At 41.7% G+C, this 22726-nt stretch overlaps 1 protein-coding gene across 3 annotated transcripts; it reads left to right on the top strand.

The window, feature by feature from the left end:
• Positions 1-11306: 11306 nt before the first annotated feature.
• On the top strand, positions 11307-14199 carry LOC127299885 (uncharacterized). Of its 3 annotated transcripts, none has more exons than XM_051329921.2 (4): positions 11307-11462; positions 11857-11923; positions 12126-12201; positions 12340-14199. In XM_051329921.2, the coding sequence occupies exons 2-4, from the start codon at positions 11894-11896 to the stop codon at positions 13833-13835; spliced, it is 1602 nt and encodes a 533-aa protein (XP_051185881.1). In that variant the 5' UTR covers positions 11307-11462; positions 11857-11893; the 3' UTR covers positions 13836-14199. The 3 variants fall into 3 exon arrangements, with proteins under 3 accessions (XP_051185881.1, XP_051185883.1, XP_051185882.1); XM_051329923.1 differs by lacking the exon at positions 11307-11462 and adding an exon at positions 11469-11775; XM_051329922.1 differs by lacking the exon at positions 11307-11462 and adding an exon at positions 11469-11721.
• Positions 14200-22726: the final 8527 nt, after the last annotated feature.

Genomic DNA, 22726 nt, shown 5'->3' on the forward strand with positions numbered 1-22726 from the left:
GATAGTAGGGGCTCGATCCCATGCCAAGAATCGCCCATGTTTTCAAAGTAATGGGGAAGAGGACTAAAGCAAGCCACCGACGCATCTTTTTCTTTGAAAATTCTTGGATCGCAAAGTATTTGAGTGTAGTAATAATGGCGAGATCTACTGCAAGATGCAAGGGAGGATAGTCGCACGGTAAGTGCGTCAATTCGTTACCACATTTTTGATTCATAAAAAAAATCTCTATTTCGGCTATTTACCATCTAGCATCGCTTGCTTGATTTATTGAAGTAAATCTCTATTTCCAGACACCAGAGCTGATGAACACTCTCAATCAACAACATACGTTCTTAATCAGATTCATGAGAAATCCATGGAACCAATGGTCCAACCTTAAATCACAACATATAGGGGATTCCACGATAGCAGGGTCTCAATCCCATGCCAACAATTGGGCACTTTTTTCCTAAGTAATAGGAAGAGGACTGATACATGCCACCGGTGGGGCAGTCTATATATCCATGTATGGCATAAGGACACTTTGGTTCTTTTTCAAGCCTTTGATTGCAAAGTATTTGAGTGAATGCAAATGGCGAGGTCAACTAAAAGATGCAAGGGAGGACAGTCACATGGTAAGTATGCCACTCGTTAACATTGTTTCAATTCATCGAAAATCTCTATTTCGGGAATTTCCCCTCGAGCATCGTTTGCTTGATTTTCATTTATTTGACAATTAAGATTTTTATTGCTTTCGGTCTGCCCCCTAGCACGTACAACAACCCAAACCCCTTGCCTGAATGATTGACATCGATTCTAAATACACCAATTCAGACATTTCCTCGGCTGGCATATGAATTTCTATAAGGGTCCGTTGGCATGTGAGTTCGCACTACGATGAGTTTTAAAGGCAACTACAAAACTGCAATTATGGGTGCTGGCAACGTTCCTCTCAAGTTAGACTGATTTGATCACATTTGATGGCCCCTTTTCCTACACCAACTGAGACATCCCCGGCCCATATGCATGCATCATGGTGTGACCTGAATGAAACTTGTCCCATGAAATTTCTCGACCAGATAAGGTGGCCCAGTGGTCTTCAAACACACACTTATCCATGCTACCCACTCATCAGGCCCCCAATCAGCACGACATCTCTTTCACAAACTCTTGCAAAGTTGCCATCTCAAATTTCGTTGCAAACATAGTTGGCATCTCGAAAATGAAAAAGTATTTTATGTTGGTCCTTACGTGCTTCGTAGAAATGTCCACCCTCTAATCATATCTTCCCGATACTTGTTTTCAACAATTTGTACACCAATTTCCCTCTATATCTTTCTCAAGAAAGAAAAATACAGTTTAATCTCGAATTACAACAAGGCAAGCCCCAGACCCTGGAGTCCTGTACGACTGCACCTAGCTCTGTCAATTAGATACGTTGAACGTTAATCCGCAGCACAGATTCATTTCCTTTCCAAGAGAATTACATGCAAAAGATAGTAAAATGTAAACGGGCAAATTTGTTCCAAGTAAAAAAAAATCATGGTCCAGTCGGTGCCGCCTACTCCCCCGTCCAGTCACTACATGCGAACAAATTTCCAAGTACGTATACATGTCTGCCACTACGTTTGTACTCTTGTAGCGTCAAAGGAGACGTGGTAACGTCACCCCCCGTCCCATGACCTTTCGTTTTGGAAGGAAGTCCCCCACACCCTTGCCGCTCATATTTTTTTTCTTACTATTTCTTTTGCAGTATAGCTCTTCTCCTTAATTACACTATATTTCTCCCTACATATTTTTCATTTAAGACGTTTCTACAGATGGGAGTTGGCTGATATCCTGACCTAACGTGCAAGAATGAAATGCTTGTAGCCATATATAATTATAAATGCACTATCTTTTGGAGGTTAATTACTTTGTTCCCTTCTAGTCACAATAAATGAGTTGCCTAGCTGGTAAGAAATAGTGGAACGCCACCGATTCAAAGCGGTCCAGATTTGTCATATTTGACTGGTGTTACTCCGTTCGTACAGTCCAAAGAAACGAAAGTAATGCATTGCGTGGTGCTAGCTCATCGTGGGAGTAACCGAAGTTAAAAGGCTAGAGTCTGCAAACCGTCCAGCTCAGGTAGAATGTCCTGTTGCACATCTATGCACCGGAAGACGCGATGACGCGGACCGTCTATCTTCAACAGCTCAGTGCCGTCTATATTATACTGTATTGATTTTTATATTTGCTGAAAATTATTATACTGTATTGATTTTTATATTTTGATTTTTTGGATAGTTACATATATCTACGACATAAATGACTTCTGCCTGAACAATGTTATGGTTATGCTTACACCTGAAAGAAATCAACATCTATTTATTTTTATTTGCTGAAAATTATTATACTGTATTGATTTTTATATTTTGATTTTTTGGATAGTTACATATATCTACGACATAAATGACTTCTGCCTGAACAATGTTATGGTTATGCTTACACCTGAAGGATGAATATTCAAAACAAACCCGTAATTTAGTACTATCTTCGAAGAGAAAGTTATGACTAATGGTTGGAATTACATAATTTTAAATGCAATATCTTTAGGAAAATAATTAGTACGTGGTCATTTATGTTGTAGATATGCATAGGCTGTGGCATTTGTGGCCGATATATTGTTCATTTAAGGTGTTTTCACAGTTCGGGGTTGGCTGATATCTTTAGCTAAATCATGGAGTTTAATTACTTTGTTGTCTTCTCATAGCAATAAATAAGTTGCCCAGTCAGAAATATTAGAGCGCCAACCAATTCAAAGCGGTCCAGATTTGTCATATTTTATTGCCGTTACTCCGTTCTTATACAGTACCGTTCAAAGAAACGAAAGTAATGCATTGCATGGTGCTTGCTTACCACTGAAGTAACTGAAGTTCAAAGACTAGAGTGTACCAACAATCCAGGTAAGGTAGATTGTCCTGTTGCACATCTATGCACCGGAAAGCCGTGATGACACATACTATCTATCTCCCACCGCGCAGCGACGTCCATATCCTTGACCATCTATCTTCTATCTTCTAGCCGTTGGTCATAGTTACATTTTTTGGACAAATATAATGATTTATATTTGGGCAGTTTCGATGATCAAATACGATATAGTTGGTAGATAACTAATATTATATAATTATAAAAATATTAGATAAGAACAATTACCATTATATAGTTGGAAGAAAAATAACATTTATAACCAAATACAATTAATAACATGAAGAGTTTAAATAGGAAGAAAATTAAAATCATATAATTGGAGGACAATTAATATTACTAGATAACTAGACAATTAACGTTATATAAATGGTAGACAATTAAAGTTTTATAATTAAGGATGGATAACATTTTATAATTGGAAACAATTAATATTATATAATTGGTAGACAATCAACAAATAATTAGGAGACAACTAAAATTAACTAGTTATAGGAAATGAATCAAAGTCTTCCAACTCTGTAATGTTTCTACCGTTAGTCACGCCGTTTGGTGTAGACTTTTTTCTTGAATGTCATTTTAGGAAGTAAATCAATGCCTACCAATTATATATATAATGATTCCTTCAATTCGTGATATATTCTAGAAGAAAATAAAACTATGGTTTCTTAGAAAAAATATAAATATATGGAAATCTTAATTCTTATGCTTAAGCACAACACATGTTTGTTGACGAATATTAAATTTTAGCAATCACCTTTTGTTACAGTACATATTGATGCTACTTTTTATGTTTTATGAAACAATTTAAAATCTGCCAATCATTGTATTTTGGCCACAACATATTTTTGAAGATATTATTAAACTATAGATAGGTTGGGAAAAAATTATAATTCAAGACTAAGCCCCAACCAAATATTTATCCATGCTAGTTATATTATTACCAACTGTTGCATAAAAATATTTTTTATATATTAAACTATTGTAGTTTTTGAAAATTACTTCTACATGATGGAGCATAAATAAAATATTTATTCAGGAAAAACAAAATTATGATATATATATAATCCAACTATTCTACAACCGGTTGTAGAATATTCTACAACCACTTCTAAACTTTCCAATACATAAACGTGAACTTCCTGATATGTGGAAGTGAACTTCCGATCGCAATGTAGGTTTAGGTATTGAATTTTGATTTTTTAACCAATTCTAAAATAACTATTTTCAACCACTTGTGAACTTCCCAATACACGCATTTGAACTTTCAGGTGTGTGGTAGTGAACTTCCAATCGCGATGTAGTTTTAGGTATTGAACTTTGGTTTTTAATCAATTGTAGAATAACCATTTTTCAACCACTAGTGAACTTCCCATACATGCATGTGAACTTCGAGGTATGTGATAGTGGACTTCTGATGGCGATGTAGTTTTGGGTATTGAACTTTGATTTTTAAGCATTTGTAGAATAACTATTTTCAACCCTTTCTGGACTTCCCCATACATGCATGTGAACTTCCAGGTATGTGCCAGTGAACTTCTGATCGCGATGTAGTTTTAGGTATTGAACTTTGATTTAAAATCAGTTTGTAGTGTAACTATTTTTCAGGTCTTCCCACAGACGGTGCCAATTGACAAGGTATTAACTTGTCAATGCCTACGAGTTGTAGACTAGGGTTTCGCGGAAAGTAGAGGGCAAGTAGATCTCGAAGGTTTCAGCCGAAAAGGTGCTCGACTATGGAAAACTAGGGTGTATGTTGACAATGATTCGATCCTTTCTTTCTCCCTCGGTTCCCCTTTATATAGGAGGTGGAGCCTAGGCTTTCGTATCATACAAGTTTACAAAGTTTGAAGGGTTTCCACGAGTCCTTCTCGTATTACAACAAGACTTCCTAATATATCTATTTTCCATATCAATGTTTGTTGGGCTTTCGAGCTTCATAGACTTCGGGTCGTGGGCCTTCAGATATCCCCGGGTACCTTATTCGGCAGGCCTATCTGGGATGCCTATGTCACCTTGTGAACTTCCCCAAACATGTACGTGAACTTCTCGATACGTGTTAGTGAACTTCCGATCGCGATGTATTTTTGGGTGTTGAACTTTGATTTTTAAGTAGTTGTAGAATAACTATTTCAACCATTGTGAACTTCCCCATACATGCATTTGAACTTCCATATATGTGCTAGTGAACTTCCGATCGCGATGTAGTTTTTGTATTGAACTTTCATTTTTAAGTAACTGTAGAATAACAAATTTTCAACAACTTGTAAACTTCCCAATACATAAACGTGAACTTCCTTATATGTGGAAATAAACTTCAGATCGCGATATAGGTTTAGGTATTGAACTTTGAATTTTAACCAATTGTAAAAGAACTATTTTCAACTTGTGAACTTCCCGATACACAAATTTGAACTTCCAGCTATGTGCTAGTGAACTTTCGGTCGCGATGAAGTTTTGGATATTGAACTTTGGTTTTTAATCAGTTGCAGAACAAACATTTTTGAACCACTTGTGAACTTCCCCATACATGCACGTGAACTTACATGTATGTGTCGGTGATCTTGTGATCGCGATGTAGTTTTGGGTATTGACTTTGATTTCTAAGCAGTCGTAGAATAACTATTTTCAACCATTTATGAACTTCCCCATACATGCATGTGAACTTCCAGGTATGTGTTAGTGAACTTCCGATTTCTAAGCAGTTTTAGGTATTGAACTTTGATTTAAAATCACTTTGTTGAGTAACTATTTTTCAACACCTTGTGAACTTCCCCATACATGTATGTGAACTTCTTGATATGTGTTAGTGAACTTCTGATCATGATGTAGTTTTCGGTATTGATCTTTCATTTGAAGCAGTTGTAGAATAACTATTCCAACCATTGTGAACTTCCCCATACATGCATGTGAACTTCCTTATATGTGCTAGTAAACTTCTGATCGAGATGTCATTTTTGTATTGAACTTTCCTTTTTAAGCATAGAATAACTATTTGTCAACCACTTCTAAACTTCCCCATACACGAATGTGAACAATGAGGTATGTGTTAGTGAACTTCCTATCGTGATCTAGTTTTAGGAATTGAACTTTCATTTTAAGAAGTTCTAAAATAAATAATTTTCAACCACTTATGAACTTCCTAATACACATGTGTGAACCGCCCTATATGTATTAGTGAACTTCCGGTCGTGGTTTAGTTTTGTGTATTGAACTTTGACTCTTAAGAGTTGTAGAATAAATATTTTGCAACCATGTTTGAACTTCCGAATACACACATGGGAACTCCATGGTATGTGTTTGTGAGCTTCCTATCGCGATGCAGTTCTAGGTGTTGAATTTTGATTTTTTGGGTTGTGAACTTCCTTAAAAATGAGTTAAACTTCCGAAAAACATTATGTGAATTCCAAAAAAATGTGAACCTACAAAGAAATGAAGTGAACTTCCGAAAAATTAAGCAAACTTGCAAAAAAAAAGTGAACTTTGAAAAATGAAGTGAACTTTTGGAAAAGGGAGTGAACTTCCAAAAAAGGAAGTGAACTTCCAAAAAAGTAAAGTGAACTTCCCAAAAACTAAAGAGAACTTCCAAAAATATGATGTGAACTTTCAAAAATACGAAGTGAACTCCAAAAATGATGTGAACTTCCCAAAACAATAATGAACTTCCAGAAAACAATAAGTGAACTTCCAAAAAAATGAAGTGAACTTCCCAAAAAATGAAGTGAACTTCCGAAAATACGAAGTGAACTTCCGAAAATATGAAGTGAACTCCAAAAAAAATAAGTGAACTTCCAAAAAAGTATAAAGTGAACTTCAAAATAATGGTAAGACCTTTCATAAAAATAAAGTAAATTTCCCAAAAAATGAAGTGAATTTCTGAAAAAGTGGGTCGGATGGGGTTGACGGAAGGTGGGTGATATCAGAGAGAGTTGGGGTGGTGTGAGGGTCTGTGGAAGGTGGTGTATTGTGGGCTTGGTGGGAGGTGGGTGGGGTTATGTCGGTGGGCGGTAGGGTGGGGTATGTGGGAGGTGGGATGGGGTGGGAGGTGGGGTGGTGTCGATGGGAGGTGGGTTTGGTGTGAGGTGGGTGGGGTGGATTCAGCAGAATGTGGTGTGGAGTGCGACTACTGGAAGGTTGGTAGGGGTGGGGTCGGCGGGAGGCGGGGTAGGGTGGGGTCGGCTGGAGGTGGGTGTTGTGGGGTCGGCAGAAAGCGGGATGGGGTGGCATTGGCGGGATGCATGGTAGGGTTGGTTGGGTGGGGTCGGTAGGATGATGGGTAGGGTAGTGTTGTGGAGGTGGGTTTATTGGTTGGTGGGTGAGTCGGATTTAGAAGGTCTTTAGGAAGGGGTTGTAGAATAGATATTCTACAACCTCTTAAGGGGGGTTGTAGAATAGTATATATATGCACAATCACGTATATATTTTTTCTTTGCATTAGATTGCAACAAAATTTAGCACAATACATTTTAACTACCCATGCTAGATATTGATCAGCTATGTGGAAATATTAGCTTTATGGAGTAGATCAAAATATACGAAGTATTACAATTCCTAAAATTAGTGATGTTAATGGTTTTCAAAAAAAATGTATACCCAATGGAGGACATATTATAAAACTGATAGATTCCTATTTTCTTCCAAACACACTTGAAAATTTAACTCGAAAAGTTTGTTCACTTCCTAAAACTTATATTTCTTGAAACCCATCATCAGTTCTTATGCTAATTGTTCAATAATGGGTTGTGAAAAATCATAGAACAACGCAGTGCCTCTTTATCATTGAGCTTCTCAGTTTTGAATAAACATGTAGCAGCAATTCTAACTGTTGGTCTCCAAAATCTAGTGTCTTAGATGGAACGATTTGCGTGAATAGTTACCACATCAGCATCCACGTGTTTCTAGAACCTTCATGTATCCATTATGTAAAAAAAAGCAAGCTCACACTGATATCCTTAATAAACAGTTGGGATTGGTGGGTGAATGATAAAAATGAGAGTTTGGGAGATAACAAATCTAACACAAGTATGAATGGATCCGTACGAAAAACCGTAAAAAATATATCACGACGGTATAGCGAGTAAAGAAAATCATATACAGTAAAAGAAAATTTTGCCAAATTAAATAAGGATATCGGTACATACTACATAGACACACAAAACTTATTTTCCACACACGCCCCACTTGATAGTAATTAAAAATGGTTATAAGTTTTTGTTCTCATGTCTCAACTGGCCACATCTATTTTGATGGTATAACCTTAAGTTCTTCATTGTGGTGAAAGTTTGGACAACATTTAGAATATCACTGTTCATAGTAATATCGGAAATCTAAATTGGTCCAACATGCGAAACATGTGCCATTTATTACTTTACAATATAAACTACGTTTGAGTTAACACATATTTAATTTTAATTAGTCATGAAGCATAATTTTAAAACTCGGCCTAATTATCTTCTGAAGATTGCAAGGCCAAGCTATTGGAAATGGTGAACATTTCTATTGGAAATTATATTTTATTATAAATATATATCACATCTCATATAGCAGTGACATGTCTATATACAATGTAGAAATTAGTCAAAATTTCTACTTTTTGTCAAGTTAATTTATCATATGAAAGTGCAAAACAAGAATCATCTGGTCGTGCACCGTATTTTATGTGCATGAATCCTTCAATAACCAACATTTAGAAAGCATAATGACTTACCCTCGATCGTGAATAGGTTGTACTCTCATTCTTTATATCCATTGTCAACGACGTCGAATTTGCGCAACTATGTCATGCAACATCCTTTCATTTTCCTCGTTTTGTTTCGAGCAATTCCATGTTTGTGACTAGGGGTGGAGATACATTGGGGCCAACCTAGGCCATGACCCATCAAGGATTTGGCTAGTCCTTTGTTTTTCTTGTGAGGATGGCCCGCGAGGTATCCTACTTTCAAGAAAAACTTGCTCTACTACGGCCCAGATTTTCGGTTGTACGTTCACCGATGTGTTCGACACACGGGTGAAACACAAGAGGACCCTACAGTTTGACAAGATATGGAAAAATAAAGAGGGTTGAGTAACCACGGATGCTCACAACTCCTCCTCAGGCACACATGCCTGAAAGATGCTGCGGGCAAGTGGCCTTGTTGGCATGTTGCAATCCAAACCATGTTGAGGTAGTAAGGTTGTTCGGAATAAGGTTGCCTTCTCTATTCCTCACTACCCACCCCATGCCATAAAAGGAACTCCCCCACCACACATGCCTCTGATGCATGCAACGCAACATTAGACTTTTATTGTGGGCGGTGACGATAGACGTGCGCACGTCCCATTGACTAATATGTAATCAACATGACGTGTGTCATGCATCCCCCCTCCATATGTTTTACACATTACAACATGCTTGGAGGGCCAATTCATGGTGTGCGACTGTGCGTAAAGCATAGATCGACTATGTGGACCCGATAATAAACATAGTCATTTGCTAAGTCTACTTACATGTTCTAGTTAACCTTTGAGATATTGATTATGTACGCACAACCAACCTCTTGAAATCCCCTTTTAGTATCTGAGATTCTATCTCTCCCATATGTAAGACATGGGAAATCATTAATGTTAGCCACTTTATGCGATTGCGATTTATGGCTATAGTATGTTGTATCTTACTTTATGTTTGTGTTATGATCTTCCCACGATGTGATATTGAGTTTTGCTCCTTGGCGTGGAGGGTAAGGTTTAGACTTCAATTTGTTGTAGATCACATTTAGGAAACATCTCTTTGGTGTATTTGCTGGAAGGAGGGGTAGGTAGTGGTCCGAATGTAGAAATCAAATGGGGAAGCTTTAAAACCATCGTCATAGGTTCTACGGTGTGATGGTCACTGGAAGTGTTTGCTATATGTTAGATATAATTTTTGTGGTTCACCAACAATGGGAAATGACAATGACACCAGTGAAGCAAGGAGAACTCACACAGTACACACGTATAGAAGTGAATGTATTGAAGGAAAGAAAACTATAGTGAGTGGTAGGAAAAATGTTGGAATGGGAGATGATAGACCAACAAGGTTGGGAGGTCTTGTTGGTTCTGCCAGAGGTTGATGATGATTTGATGCTTACATGTGCACATGCTTTGAAGTAGACGTGTTCCAAATAATGTTCTGTTTTCTAAGAGAGCCGTAGTTATAGCATCGTACTCATTCGTGGGGCGAATGAGGTAATATCACTCTAGAAGACAATGTGTACGAGATGAAGAAGCGTAAATGTTTGATGTCTTCGATGAAGCTTGTCGTTTAAACAGAATAACGACAACTCTTTGGAGATCCGTCGAAAGCTGACAAAATTGTGCTCCTCTAGCTTGACATTGCATGTACGCATGTAAAGTGTTAGGACCGGACATTCCCTACCTGTTTGGGATCCAATGGTATGTATGGAAAGTGTTACAACATGTCGCCATCAGTCAAGATCCTAATGTAAAGAGAGGGTAAACCAGATACTAGGGTTCATTTGTTTAAACGAATTCCAAATGATCCTTTTTCAAAATTCTATATCTTTTGATTTTTTTTTGGTATGCAGATTGTTTGAGTTGTCGGACTGCAAAGCATGAAATATTTCAATATGATTTATTTGCGCTGCATTTCATAGGAAAATTTCCACCAACTTCAGTGTCATTCCTTTGCACAATCAAACATTTTCGATCATATAGTATAATATGACATGACACCCCAATATAAAGTTTTCTCATTCCAGCGTCTTCAAATACTTGCAAATCAAATAGGCCATAAGTAACTCTTATTTTGCAAATAAAATAGCACATTTTCTGTTTGTGCACATACTCAAGGCTCAAGTAGCTATGCATAGAAGCATTTTGAACGAACAAACATAAGTTTGCTCGTCTTCGCACATATATGCACTTTGAGGATCCTAATGGAATGCACGACTTTTCAAAAATACGCAAAACCATAATTTTTCTGCTGGTCGAAGGTCAAATTAATTGAATTACATGGTTTATGAATATGGAGTTGCATAGACCACATGAATGGCATAACTCGTTCAGCGTCTCTGTACGAGCGTAGGGGATATATTTGTAGTAGATTGGATTTTAAAAGCAGTTTGTTTGTCCCACATTGCTCGTCCTAGGCAGGCCTGGTAGACAAATATAAGCGGTAGACTTAACGGAATATTCCTCTGGTCAGCAGTCATATGCACGTCCCAAGAGAAATAGTAGTGGACTGTACAGTCTAACTGAAGTTACAGAGGGTGACTCTGGGGATGAAATTGGCAGTCCAGCCGAACACTTTTTTACAAAAAGAAAAAAAAAATTCTCCAGGCATCGGCGAGCGTAATATAACACGTCACATGTTCAACACCTCCCTGACAGGTGACAAAGGGTATTTAATCCCCTCTTTGGCTAGTCTTTTGGGAGAGTCGGGATTTCATTCACAATCTGCTGCGGAGCGGTGCTAGGGAGGGCAAAGGGAAAGGCTTCCAGTGAGTCCACTGCCCAAAGGCCAAAGGAGAAATAAAAGGGTAAGGAGAAGGATGATGGTGCTCATTGCTAGATAGCTTTGCCTGTGTAGGGTGGGAGAGGAAGCCTCTCATCTCTTCTTCCTCCAACCTCTCTTCCTTCTCTTCTCTGGACCACACTTGGTTTTCTGCAAACACACAAACTCTAATAAGCCTCTGTTTCTTTCTCTCTCTCCCACCATAGCAGCGCTTACTCTTTTGTGTGAGAGTGTGTGTGAAGAGATATTATATTGCAGGACATTAAGTTATCTTCAGCTAGAAGGCATTTTTCTCTCCCTTGTGATCATACCATATATACCTTCTCTCTCCCCTGCTTGTATGTTTTTTTCTTGAGAGAGCAATGTTTCCTGGTTGATGTCTTGTTCTTCCCCTGATTTGAGGTCTCTGTGTGTACCAGATCTGCGAAGCCCTCGGGGTTGTTGGGGCGGTCAGGGATGAGTAAGGAGGAGGTCCTCAAGATACAGGTGAGTTCTTGCTTTCTCTCAACTCAACTCAAAGACATTCTACTATGTTGTTTCTTGTTCCTGCTGCCATTTCGATCGGGCAGGGAGGCAACTCTGCTTTTCTTTTCACCTGTGCTTCCTCCCATGTCCCCCGGCCCGCTGCTATCTTGTTTGTTTTGCCACTTTGGTGACTCCTTGTTCTCTGTTCCTCCAAAATTCGCAGACCTGCGTGCTGAAAGTGAACATCCACTGCGATGGGTGCCAGAAGAAGGTCAAGAAGATCCTCCACAAGATCGAAGGTGAGGAATGATGAATCAAGTTTTTTAATTAAATCAAATTGCTGCACTTGTTGTTGTTTATGATTAATAATTATCTGGCATTTATTTACTTTTGTCTGACGGGGAGAGAGATACGCTGGGTGAATTGTTGCTGTGCAGGTGTGTACCAGTCCAGCATCGACCCGGAGCAGGGCAAGGTGACGGTGTCCGGCATGGTGGATCCGGACACCATCATCAGGAAGCTCAACAAGGCTGGCAAGCCGGCCGAGCTGTGGGGCTCCTCCAAGGCTGTCATGGCCAACCAGTTCCAGAAGATGAACCTTGACGGCGGCGGTGGTGGTGGCAAAGGGCAGCCCAAGGACGCCGGTGGCAAGGGCCATTCCAAGGACGCCGGCGGTGGCAAAGGACAGAAGGGTGGAGGCGGTGGCGGAGGCGGTGGTGGAGGTGGCGGTGGGGGTGGCGGCGGCAAGGACGCGAAAATGATGATGCCGCAGCCCACGGCGCAGCAGATGCAGGGGCTCCAGCAGCTGCAGCAGCAGATGCAGATGAAGGGGCTGAAGATGCCGCCGTTCATGGAGGCAGGGAAGATGCCGCCGTTCGCGGGGGGCGCGCCGGCGCCGGCCAAGGACCCCAAGTCCGTCAAGTTCAGCCTCCCCGAGGACGAGTTCGGGGACGAGGGCAGCGAGTTCGACGACGAGTTCGATGAGTTCGACGACGAGGACGAGTTCGACGACGACGGGCTGGACGACGAGTTCTACGACGAGGACCCCAAGGCGATGATGAAGCAGATGGCCATGCCGCCGGGCGGCGGCGGCGGGGGCGACAAGAAGGGCGCCGGAGGCAATGGCGGAGGCAAGAAGGGCGGGAACGAGATCCCCGTGCAGGTCAAGGGCGGCGGCAACAACGGTGGAGGCGGTGGCAAGAAGGACGCGGGCGGCAAGCAGAACCAGAACCAGGGTGGCGGTGGCGGAGGCAAGAACGGAGGCGGTGGGCAGCCGAACAACGCCAAGGGAGGAGGAGGAGGCGCCCCGGGCGGTGGGAACGGCCAGCCGGGGAAGAAGGGCGGCGGTGGCGCAGGAGTCCCCGGGCTGGGTGTCGGTGGCCCGATGGGGGGCGGCATGCCGCCGCAGCAGCAGGCCATGATGAGGCCTCCTAACATGATGGGCGGTGGCGGCTTTCCTGGCATGGGCCCGATGGGCGGCGGGCCCATGGGCCACCATCCCCACGTGGGGGGCGGCCACGGCCACGGCGGGGGCGGTGCCGCGCATGGCATGCCGGCCGGCGGCATGCCTCCACCTGGGTTCTTTCAGGGCGGCGCGGGCGGAGGTGTCGGCGGCGGCATGCCGTCCGGCCCTGCCGAGATGCTGCAGGCCGCCGCGGCGGCCGGGAACCCCATGGCGCAGCAGCAGTACATGCAGATGATGCAGCAGCAACAAATGATGCAGCAACAACAACAACAGCAGATGATGATGATGAACGGGCACGGGCACCATGGCGTCGGCGGTGGCGCGCCGGCGGGGTACCCGCCGATGGGGTACGGGTACATGCGGCCGCCGATGCCGTACCCGATGGCGTACCCAATGCAGGCGCACCCGCACGCGGACCCTTACAACTACTTCAGCGACGAGAACCCCAACAGCTGCTCGGTGATGTGAGGGAAGGGACGGATCGAGGCTGCCGCCGCCGCTGTCAGTGGCTGCTTTCCTCGATCCCTCTTTCTCACTGCCGCCGCATTGTTCAAAGTAAAACCAACCGGAAGGAAGCAAGTCTCAGGTGATCGTCTATGAGTCAGTCAGTCAGTGAGTCCGTCAGTCAGTATACATGGGAAACGAGTCCCATCTCATCTTAGCTCGCTCCTTACTTAGCTTATTTTCATTTTCTGAAAAACAAAAAGAAGTCGGAACTTCCTTGAAGGCGAAGGTAGGTATAGTAATTATCTATAGTTGTCATAAGACATGGATGATGGTGATGATGCTTTTTATAATCCAAGAAGGTGCTGGTGGTGGTTTCCTTCTTGCATATCTATCTTTCTATCTTGCTTGCTTTGTGCTTTTGATTGTTGATGATCGGTGGTGCTGTTGATGGATGGATGCATGACTGGCAGTGCAGCTTATCTCCCCCGGTTGTATAGTTGTAGAGTAGAGTAGATGTAGTAGTGGAATGTTGTCAACTCAAGTGGAGTAGTGGCTTCAGCTTTCTGCCTCCCCATTCTTTCTTCCTTGGTGTGAGAGAAGAAAGATAGTATAATCAATCCATGGTGACAGCCAGAGGTTGAATGGAGAAGGTGCATCCTGATAATTGTGTGGGAGCAATGAAGAATGATGATGGTTGTGGAGGTGGTGGTCCATGTGAGGAGGAGGAGAGAGCTGGTTGCAGTATTTGGTAATGGTTTCTTTTTTCTGCACCCTGCACTCACATTATTGATAGGGTAAGATAGACAGTGGCTGTCGGCTAGGTAGCTGCATTCAGGTTGGGTTACACCAGAATTGCACACTCCCATCCTATGACCACAGTAATAAACACCCCCCACTGCCGCCTGCCTGCCCCTGCCCTGCATGCCCTCGCTGCCTCTGCCGTGCCTGGTCCCTCTCTCACATCAATCAATTGATTCCTCTCCAGCTCCAACTACTCCATCGACGGTAAAAAAAACTACTGCGACGACGAGTCAGGCGCAGCCCCAAGCTTTGTCATGGATCGATAGATCCTCCAAAGTCTAGAGCAGCCAGCTTTTCTTTCTTTTTCATCCTGTTTTCTGAAAGAATTTTCTGAATGACTGAATGGGATCTTGGTACTGCTTGCTGGTAGCCAGCTGAGTTGTAGGCGTGGCAGTACGTATTAGTATAATGAAGCGATAGATTGAGAGATTCGGTGTTGGTTTGTCGCGGCTGGCGGATCCATCTCCTCTGGGCGCCGCGCCGGAGAGCCCACGCGCTGTGTCAGGGCCAGGGGTAGGGCGCGGCGCCAGCGGCAATGGTCGCCGTTGATCCTCTCCACTCCACCATCAGCAGAGTCGGGTACGGTTTAACATGCCGTGCCGTGGATCGCCATCATTAACCATCATGCTCCGATAGTGAGCTTTGCTCGACCGCCATCATTGAGCTCGAAAACAGCAGCTCCTCGCTCGCATATGTTTGTTTAATGGTGGTTCCGTCCTCACTCGCAATCTGAGGTGGGGGAGGGATGGACCGGACGGAATGGAACGGAATGGGAATGGGAATGCAACAAACAAATGTGCGGCTACCACCATGCAGGGCACTACCACCTCCGACCTATGCTACCCATGTAGTCCCATGTCACGGCTGCCTGAAGGCTGCAGCCCTGCCGGGAGCTCGTAGGTCAAAAAGGGAGTAGAAAATTAAGCTACTGCTGCTGCTAGAGCTAGCGGAGGCTGCGATGCGAGTTCCAGGCCATGTTTTCGGGGGACGGCACTGAATCATTGCAGAGGATGGAGGGAGGGAGTTGGTGTCGTCGTCTTCGATCGTCGGGCGTCGTCGATCGTCGCTTGCTTCAAAGTGATCTACCGGCTATCCATGTCTAGCTAGCGCTAGTGTTAGGATAGCTGTCTCTCTCTATACGAGCCGGGTGGCTTTATGGCGGCAGCAGCAGAGAGGAGGATGATGCATTTGCATCATGGTGGTGTGCCGCTATTATGGCGGCTTTAACCGTAGGGCCCCGGTCGCACCACCACGCGCCCGCTAATTATCCTGCCCTGCCTTAACCTGAACAATGTGTCCATGGTTTGCGAGGCAGACAAGGACATGAGTACGCCACAAATAAATACTCTTTTTCTACTTAATTACTAGTGGGCTGTCACACAATGACACACAGCCGCCCGCGAGGTTGGAGAAAAACATCACCACCAGCTTAGAGATGTTTTGGAACACACAGGCGAGCAGATATTTGGGGTTAGCCCGGCAACGTACGCGTGTCCTCAGAATAGCTTCGCGATCGATTTGGTATGTTTCTGAAACTGAGATAAAACATGGAAATTGATTGTGTTTTCTTTCTATTTTCAAAATCCTTAGAAATCCCAGGCCAATGGGCATCACTCCCTCGCTGGAGGCGCCATCGAGGATCGATCCCCTCCTTCCTACCATTCTCTATAGGCCCAGGTGAAAACCCAATTCCTCTCAGAATGGGTGGCATCTATGCCTCCGGCATGGTGTCCTTCTTCAAGGCGTCACTTTAGGCAAAGGAGGCATCGTGTGGTTGGTCCAATTCGGTTGGAAGTGGTGGCTGGTCTATCTTGCGGCGCCTTCCTTCGGTTCTCCGATGAGGGTGCCTTTTGTTTGTGCCGCAACTCCTTGGTGCCACCAGAAACTTGCGTCTGACCAGGTGGGCCCTCATGGCCGGCGGTGTAGTTGGTTTCGCGGTGTTCTTGGTTGTTCTTACTGATCATGTGTGGTCTCTGCTCTTTGGTCGCAGTGCCATTGTCTTCCGTTCGAGCTCTAGGGTGAGCGACACCGGCCGATGGTACGGCGCCCTTCGATCCAGGGCGGGGGAGGGGCTTCCTTCGGCTTCAAAGACGGATCATTGCCCTCTGCCCTTTGGAGTATGCGCAGGCTGGTATTGTTGGAGATATGCCCAAGAGGCAATAATAAAGTGATTATTATAATATATCTTTGCGGTAGAAATTTTTTGTTTTCCATGCAACGAACCCCATCAGGTATCCCCTTGACGGCAAGGTATCGTCGGGTGTCAATTTTTGGCGCTTCTCATGTGTGGTTCTGCCTTGGTAGATAAGGACTCCAATGATCATGTGTGTGTTGGAGTTTTGTATGCTGGTCTCTCAGCATCCCTAAGCCTTATGTTTAAAAATATTTCAAAATCCTTAGAAGATGTTCATGGTACTACCAGTTTTCCACAATTCTTGTCGCTGATTCAGACGTATCTATAAGTTCAAATCAACGACAACATTATGAAATGGAGGGCCAAAATTATGACACATATATATTATTTTACAATTACATGGGTAAGTTTTAGTTCGCCATATATGTGGGTGGTCTTTCAAGATTTTGATCTCTTCATTGTTAAAGTTTGTAATAAGTGTGTATTTGATCTTTTTAATGTACATTCAAAGCTTAATAGGTTCACACATGACAGACATATAGAGCATATGTACAGACAACATCGACAATACGTGAGACATATCTTATTACTGACATATCAGTAGAGCTAATGACATTATTAGTCTATGTCTTCCATGACCCTCCTGGTGGCATCTCCAAGGTCCGAGCACCTTGTCGTCACCTCACAGAAAGTGAAGTCGAAGAAGACCACTTTAATCAATAGAAACACCTTTCCAACACTTTAGACACACTTTTTATTTTCAACCATTTAAAAATCCAAAAATACAAAAAACACTTTATTTCTTGCATTCACAATATAAAACCCAAAAATTTCATCCACTATTGTTTTCACCATTCTTGCATATTTATTTACCATCATTTGCATATCAAGTTGTTTTCTGGAGCTGTGCAAGTAGAGAGATATATCCCACTAGTTTCACACACTACACTGTTTTCTAGCACCGTTGCATTACCATCCATATCATTGCATATTTATTTATTATTTACATATATTATCTTTTCACATCTTTGCTCACACCTTGTGCTTGACAACCACTTGGTGAGGTTGAGGGCACACAATATTTTGCTTTGTTTTGCAGGTCTCATAAGAGAAGGATAAGAAGATAAACCCTTAACACACACCCGGAGAGTTCGATATTACCCCCGAGTCACCCTCGTGGGGAGAAACGTCTTTCACATCTACAAACTCTGCACTTGGAGCTCAACCTAAGTGTATACACTCTACGCCCATCAGACACATAAATTTTAGTCGCTTACACCATCCCAAGATTTAGTGCACATGGCTCACTCACTTATTCCTTGGGGTTCTTTGTCCTCTTATTAATCTTTGACCAATTGTAAGCAATGCACCTCACGTAAAATCAACACTCAACAGTTTATGAGATGATTGAACATTTAGAAAGTAGTTAGTGATGGTGCTCCGGTGATGGTGCCAGACAATCTTGTTGAGCGTTGTTGTGGAAGCGGTTGGGAAACCCCAAGAGGAAGGTGTGATGAGGACAACAACAAGTTTTTCCTCAGTACGAAACCAAGGTTTAATCGACCAGTATGATAAAGGCGTGACTTCTGAAGGTGTTGCTGGCTGACTAGTGGCAGGGCACACTACCGGCGTCAGCAACAACGTGGAACCTGCACAACACAACCAAAGTATTTTGCCCCAACTTGCAGTGAGGTTGCCAATCTCACCGGTTTGCTGAACACAAAGAATTAGACGTATCAAGTGGAAAGAGATGTTTGCAGAAAGTAAACAGAACAGGATTGCTGTAGAATTTATCAGTAAAGGAAATAGGACTGGGGTCCACAGTTCACTAGAGGTGTCTCTCCATAAAGAAATAGCATGTTGGGTGAACAAATTACAGCTGGGAAATTGATAGAATATCGACCAATACATGACAAGATGATTACTATGAGATTTGATATGGGCATTACAACATAATACATTGACCATTATCCAACTGCGTCTATGACTAATAATCCACCTTCCGTTTAGCATCCGCACCCCTTTCAGTATTAAGTTGCAAGCAACAGACTATCGCATTAAACAATGTGTGTAAAGTAAACAATAGAATTACCCTCGGATAAAACATTGTTGTTTTCTCCCTAGTAGCAACAACACATCTACAATCTTAGAAGTTATAAAGCCACTCTCCGAGAAAGCTAGAGGCATGAACCTACTATCGAGCATAAATACCCTCCCTTGGAGTCACAAGTGTCCACATGGCCAGAGTTTCTACTAGCAACAGAGAGCATGCAAGATCACAAATAACATATGACATGAATATATAATCAATCTCAACATAGTATACAATATTCATCGGATCCCAGCAAACCAAACATATAGGATTACATAAATATGATCTTGATCATGTAGGGCAGCTCACAAGATCGATACATGAAGCACAAAGTGGAGAAGACAACCATCTAGCTACTGATATGGACCCATAGTCCGGGGAAGAACTACTCACGCATCACTTCGGAGGCGGGCATGGCGATGTAGATGCCTCCGGTGATGATTTCCCCCTCCGGCAGGATATCGGGAAGAGCTTCAGAACCCCCCGAGATGGGTTCTGCGATGGCATCCGCGATGGAACTTTTCGTGGATGGAGGTTCGGGTATCCAGGGTTTTCCTAAGAAGATGTATAAATAGGCGGAGGATTTAGGTCGGTGGGGTGCCTGGTGGGCCCAGACCCCCCTAGGCGCGTGCCAGACCTAGGCCGCGCCATGGGGTGGTCTGGTCGCCCTGTGGCACCTCTTCGACCCCCCTCTGGACTTCATCTTTGTTTCGGTAAAATATTGAGTTTCGCTTTTGTTTCGTCCAATTCCGAGAATATTTTTCTGTACAACTTTTCTGAAATATGAAAACAGCAGAAAACAGGGAACTGACAATGTGGCATCTTGTTAATAGGTTAGTGCCAGAAATCATGTAAAAGTGCAATGAAGTGTAAGAAAATCATATATGAATTGATGTAAAACAATCATGGAGCATAAAAAATTATAGATACGTTTGAGACATATTAAGCATCCCCAAGCTTAACTCCTGTTCGTCCTCGAGTAGGTAAGTGATAACAAAATAATTTTTGAGGTGACATGACGCCAACACAATCTTGATCAAGCATGTAAAGCATTGTGAGCGAGGATCTAAGTACTCTAACATAGGCATGATAGATATAATTCAATCGAACTTAGCAACTATGTTATAACATGAAGAGTAATTCAAAGAAAGGATCATGAATAATAGTGCATTGAAAGCAACTGTGTGTTTACTATCATAGAGTAAACATAATAAAGTGGTACTCGACATGTCCATTATGGAATAGCAAAACATAAATGCTAGGACGTACACCTTCAAAGTTCAGACGGTGACTAGATACAAGTAATTTGAGAGCAAGCAATAACACAGTCATGAATCAATCAATAATAATTTTGGGACTATGCACATTGCACTAAGAATGACAACTATGCTCTCTTAATCGGTGCATAAAGTAGAAGGTTAAGACTCAACATAAAACTAAAAGAGAGACTCTTTACAGAGTAAGCAAGATAAATAAGTTTTATAAACCTTCCAAAAAGTATGGTACTTATTAGATTTGAGATCTCATTGCCCCTATCATAAGCATCTTGAAGGGTTAAAGTTAATGTGAGTCAAAAATGAGCTATATTCTTGCAAATCACAAGTTGAAAATCTCATGCCCCTTGAATGCGAGTACCTAAACCTCATGCTACTCAATTTAGGTCCCAAATAAGTTCTTGTCATTGTAATTATACATGTATCATTGAGAACCGCCAACGGGGTACCTCTTGCCCGATGATATGGAGGTACTCTTGTGGAGCAATCCCATGCCAAAATGACAAGACAAACAGACAGTGAGCATCTCAACAATTTATTTTATTTACTATGGGTATAGCTTTTTATTGCAAATGCTTCATAGAATGCTCACTATAGATTAGCTGTAAATTTCCACCATGAATTATGCATGGCTTAGATTAGCGGCCCAGGTGTTTCCCTAACTCATATACAAACTCCATGGACTTATAAGTTTCCATTTTATTTCGCACCGCTAGGCATCCATAGACAAAAGAACATGGCATCAATTAAATATAAGTGCAATGTCGAAAGTGTTCCCCATGAAAGCATGGTTCTACTAACCCCCAAATCACATTTCGCAAATATATAAACTTCATAAGATAGGCACAATGATCAAATTTATTAAGCGTAAGAAAGTAAATGTGCCATCAAGTTCGTGAGAGCTATACTGACTAATTTTCTCAGGCCAAGATTTAATTTGGAAGATAAATAAAAACATGATGAATTACTTGGAATAGAAGTAATGCTACTAGGTAGATATGGTGGACACAATTGGCAAACTTTGTTTCATGGTGGTTCGATGCACGAGTAGAGATCTTACTCAGCGCAGGCGGAAGCTGGCAAAAGACTGGGAGCGACCAACTAAGAGAGCAATAATGGCCATAATCATGCATAGCGACAAAACATTATCAATAAAAGCATAAAGTGATATTACAAGTAAAAAATTAAATGATCACAAAGGCTTTAGTTGACTGGTTATAGTCATAACATGGTATAAGCATGCGCCAAGTCAACCCAATAAAGCATCAAAGGAGAATACCACAATATTATGTTTTTATGATAGAAACAACACATGATTCTTTCAATGACACATTATGCACTCTCAACCATTTGAAACAAGTCATGCTAAAGCAATAAATACTAAGCATATGACAAGAATAACATCCAACATGACATGCCAAAGTCTATGCCACAGTCTAGACAAGCTTCCTTTTGCATCACTGTAGTCATGAAATATTTTACTCGTATCCAACACCAATCAACTTATTTTAAATAACTCTCAGAGATGAAATTCATTATGGACCAGAGAGCTAATCATACATAAATAAAGAATACTAACGTGCTCTGAACAAAATTCAAGTGAAAAACAAGAGCTAAACGCATTACCAGAAAACTAGAACACTCGCAGAACAATAACAACGAAAACTAGAGCGTTCTATGCAATTAAAACGGAGTGGGTCTTTATCCAAAACAAATGTGCCGGGATCCAACATATGCTACAGAAAACAAAACAAAACAAAACAAAAAATAAAAAATAAAGATGCTCCAAGAACAACACATAGCGTATGAAGCAATAAAAATATAGCGCATAGAGAGATGACCTGTTGCTTTGTTGATGAAGAGGGGATGCCCCCCAAGCTTTGACGCTTGTACCTATTGAATTTTTCTTGGGGTGTAGGGTCATCTCCAAGCTTGAGATTTTGTCCATTCTTCATCTAATCACATCATTTTTCTTTCCCTACACTTGAAAACTTTCTTCATACAAAACTTCACATAATTCTTCATTATCAGCATTAGTACAATCAAAATAAACAAATTCACTTGGGTTCAGTACTAACATATATCAAACATATATTATAGCATAAGTTATTGTAGCAACCTTTGAAAAAGCTCTTTGATCAAAAGAACTAAAAAAAAGATTTAAGAGGCAGATGCAAATAGTGCAGAAATCTGTCAAAATAGAACAGCAGGTAAAGATCATTTTTTTTAGAAAATCCTCTGTTGCTTTATCTTGAAAAGTGGTCAACTAATGAAAGTTAGATAATAACCTAGGGCATATGCATAACAAATAACAACTCAAAATTCCGCTTTGGCTATTTTTTTGAATTTTTATGGTAACATCACATAATCTGTTTTCAGGACAGCAACTTCCCCAAATCTTACTTTCTTCCTATTAGAGGCTATTCTTGGCACAAAAACGAAATAAAAATGATAAGAAGAGGTTATTAAATAGGTAATAACTTTCAAATCTCAACAAAAAGAAAAATTACAGTAAATAAGACATGGGTTATCTCCTAAGAGTGCTTTTTTTTAATGCCTTTTAGATAGGCTTGATAGTTTGAGAATATGCTCACATAAGAAATATGCATTG

The sequence above is a fragment of the Lolium perenne genome, chromosome 5, assembly GCF_019359855.2.
Source record: "Lolium perenne isolate Kyuss_39 chromosome 5, Kyuss_2.0, whole genome shotgun sequence".
Lineage (NCBI taxonomy): Eukaryota > Viridiplantae > Streptophyta > Magnoliopsida > Poales > Poaceae > Lolium > Lolium perenne.

Bases quoted from the DNA above. Each gene is read 5' to 3' on its own strand.
- LOC127299885 (XM_051329921.2), top strand. From the start codon at position 11,894: ATGAGTAAGGAGGAGGTCCTCAAGATACAG. The intron at 11,924-12,125 runs GTGAGTTCTTGC...CAAAATTCGCAG, and splicing joins AGGAGGTCCTCAAGATACAG to ACCTGCGTGCTGAAAGTGAA. The intron at 12,202-12,339 runs GTGAGGAATGAT...GTTGCTGTGCAG, and splicing joins GATCCTCCACAAGATCGAAG to GTGTGTACCAGTCCAGCATC.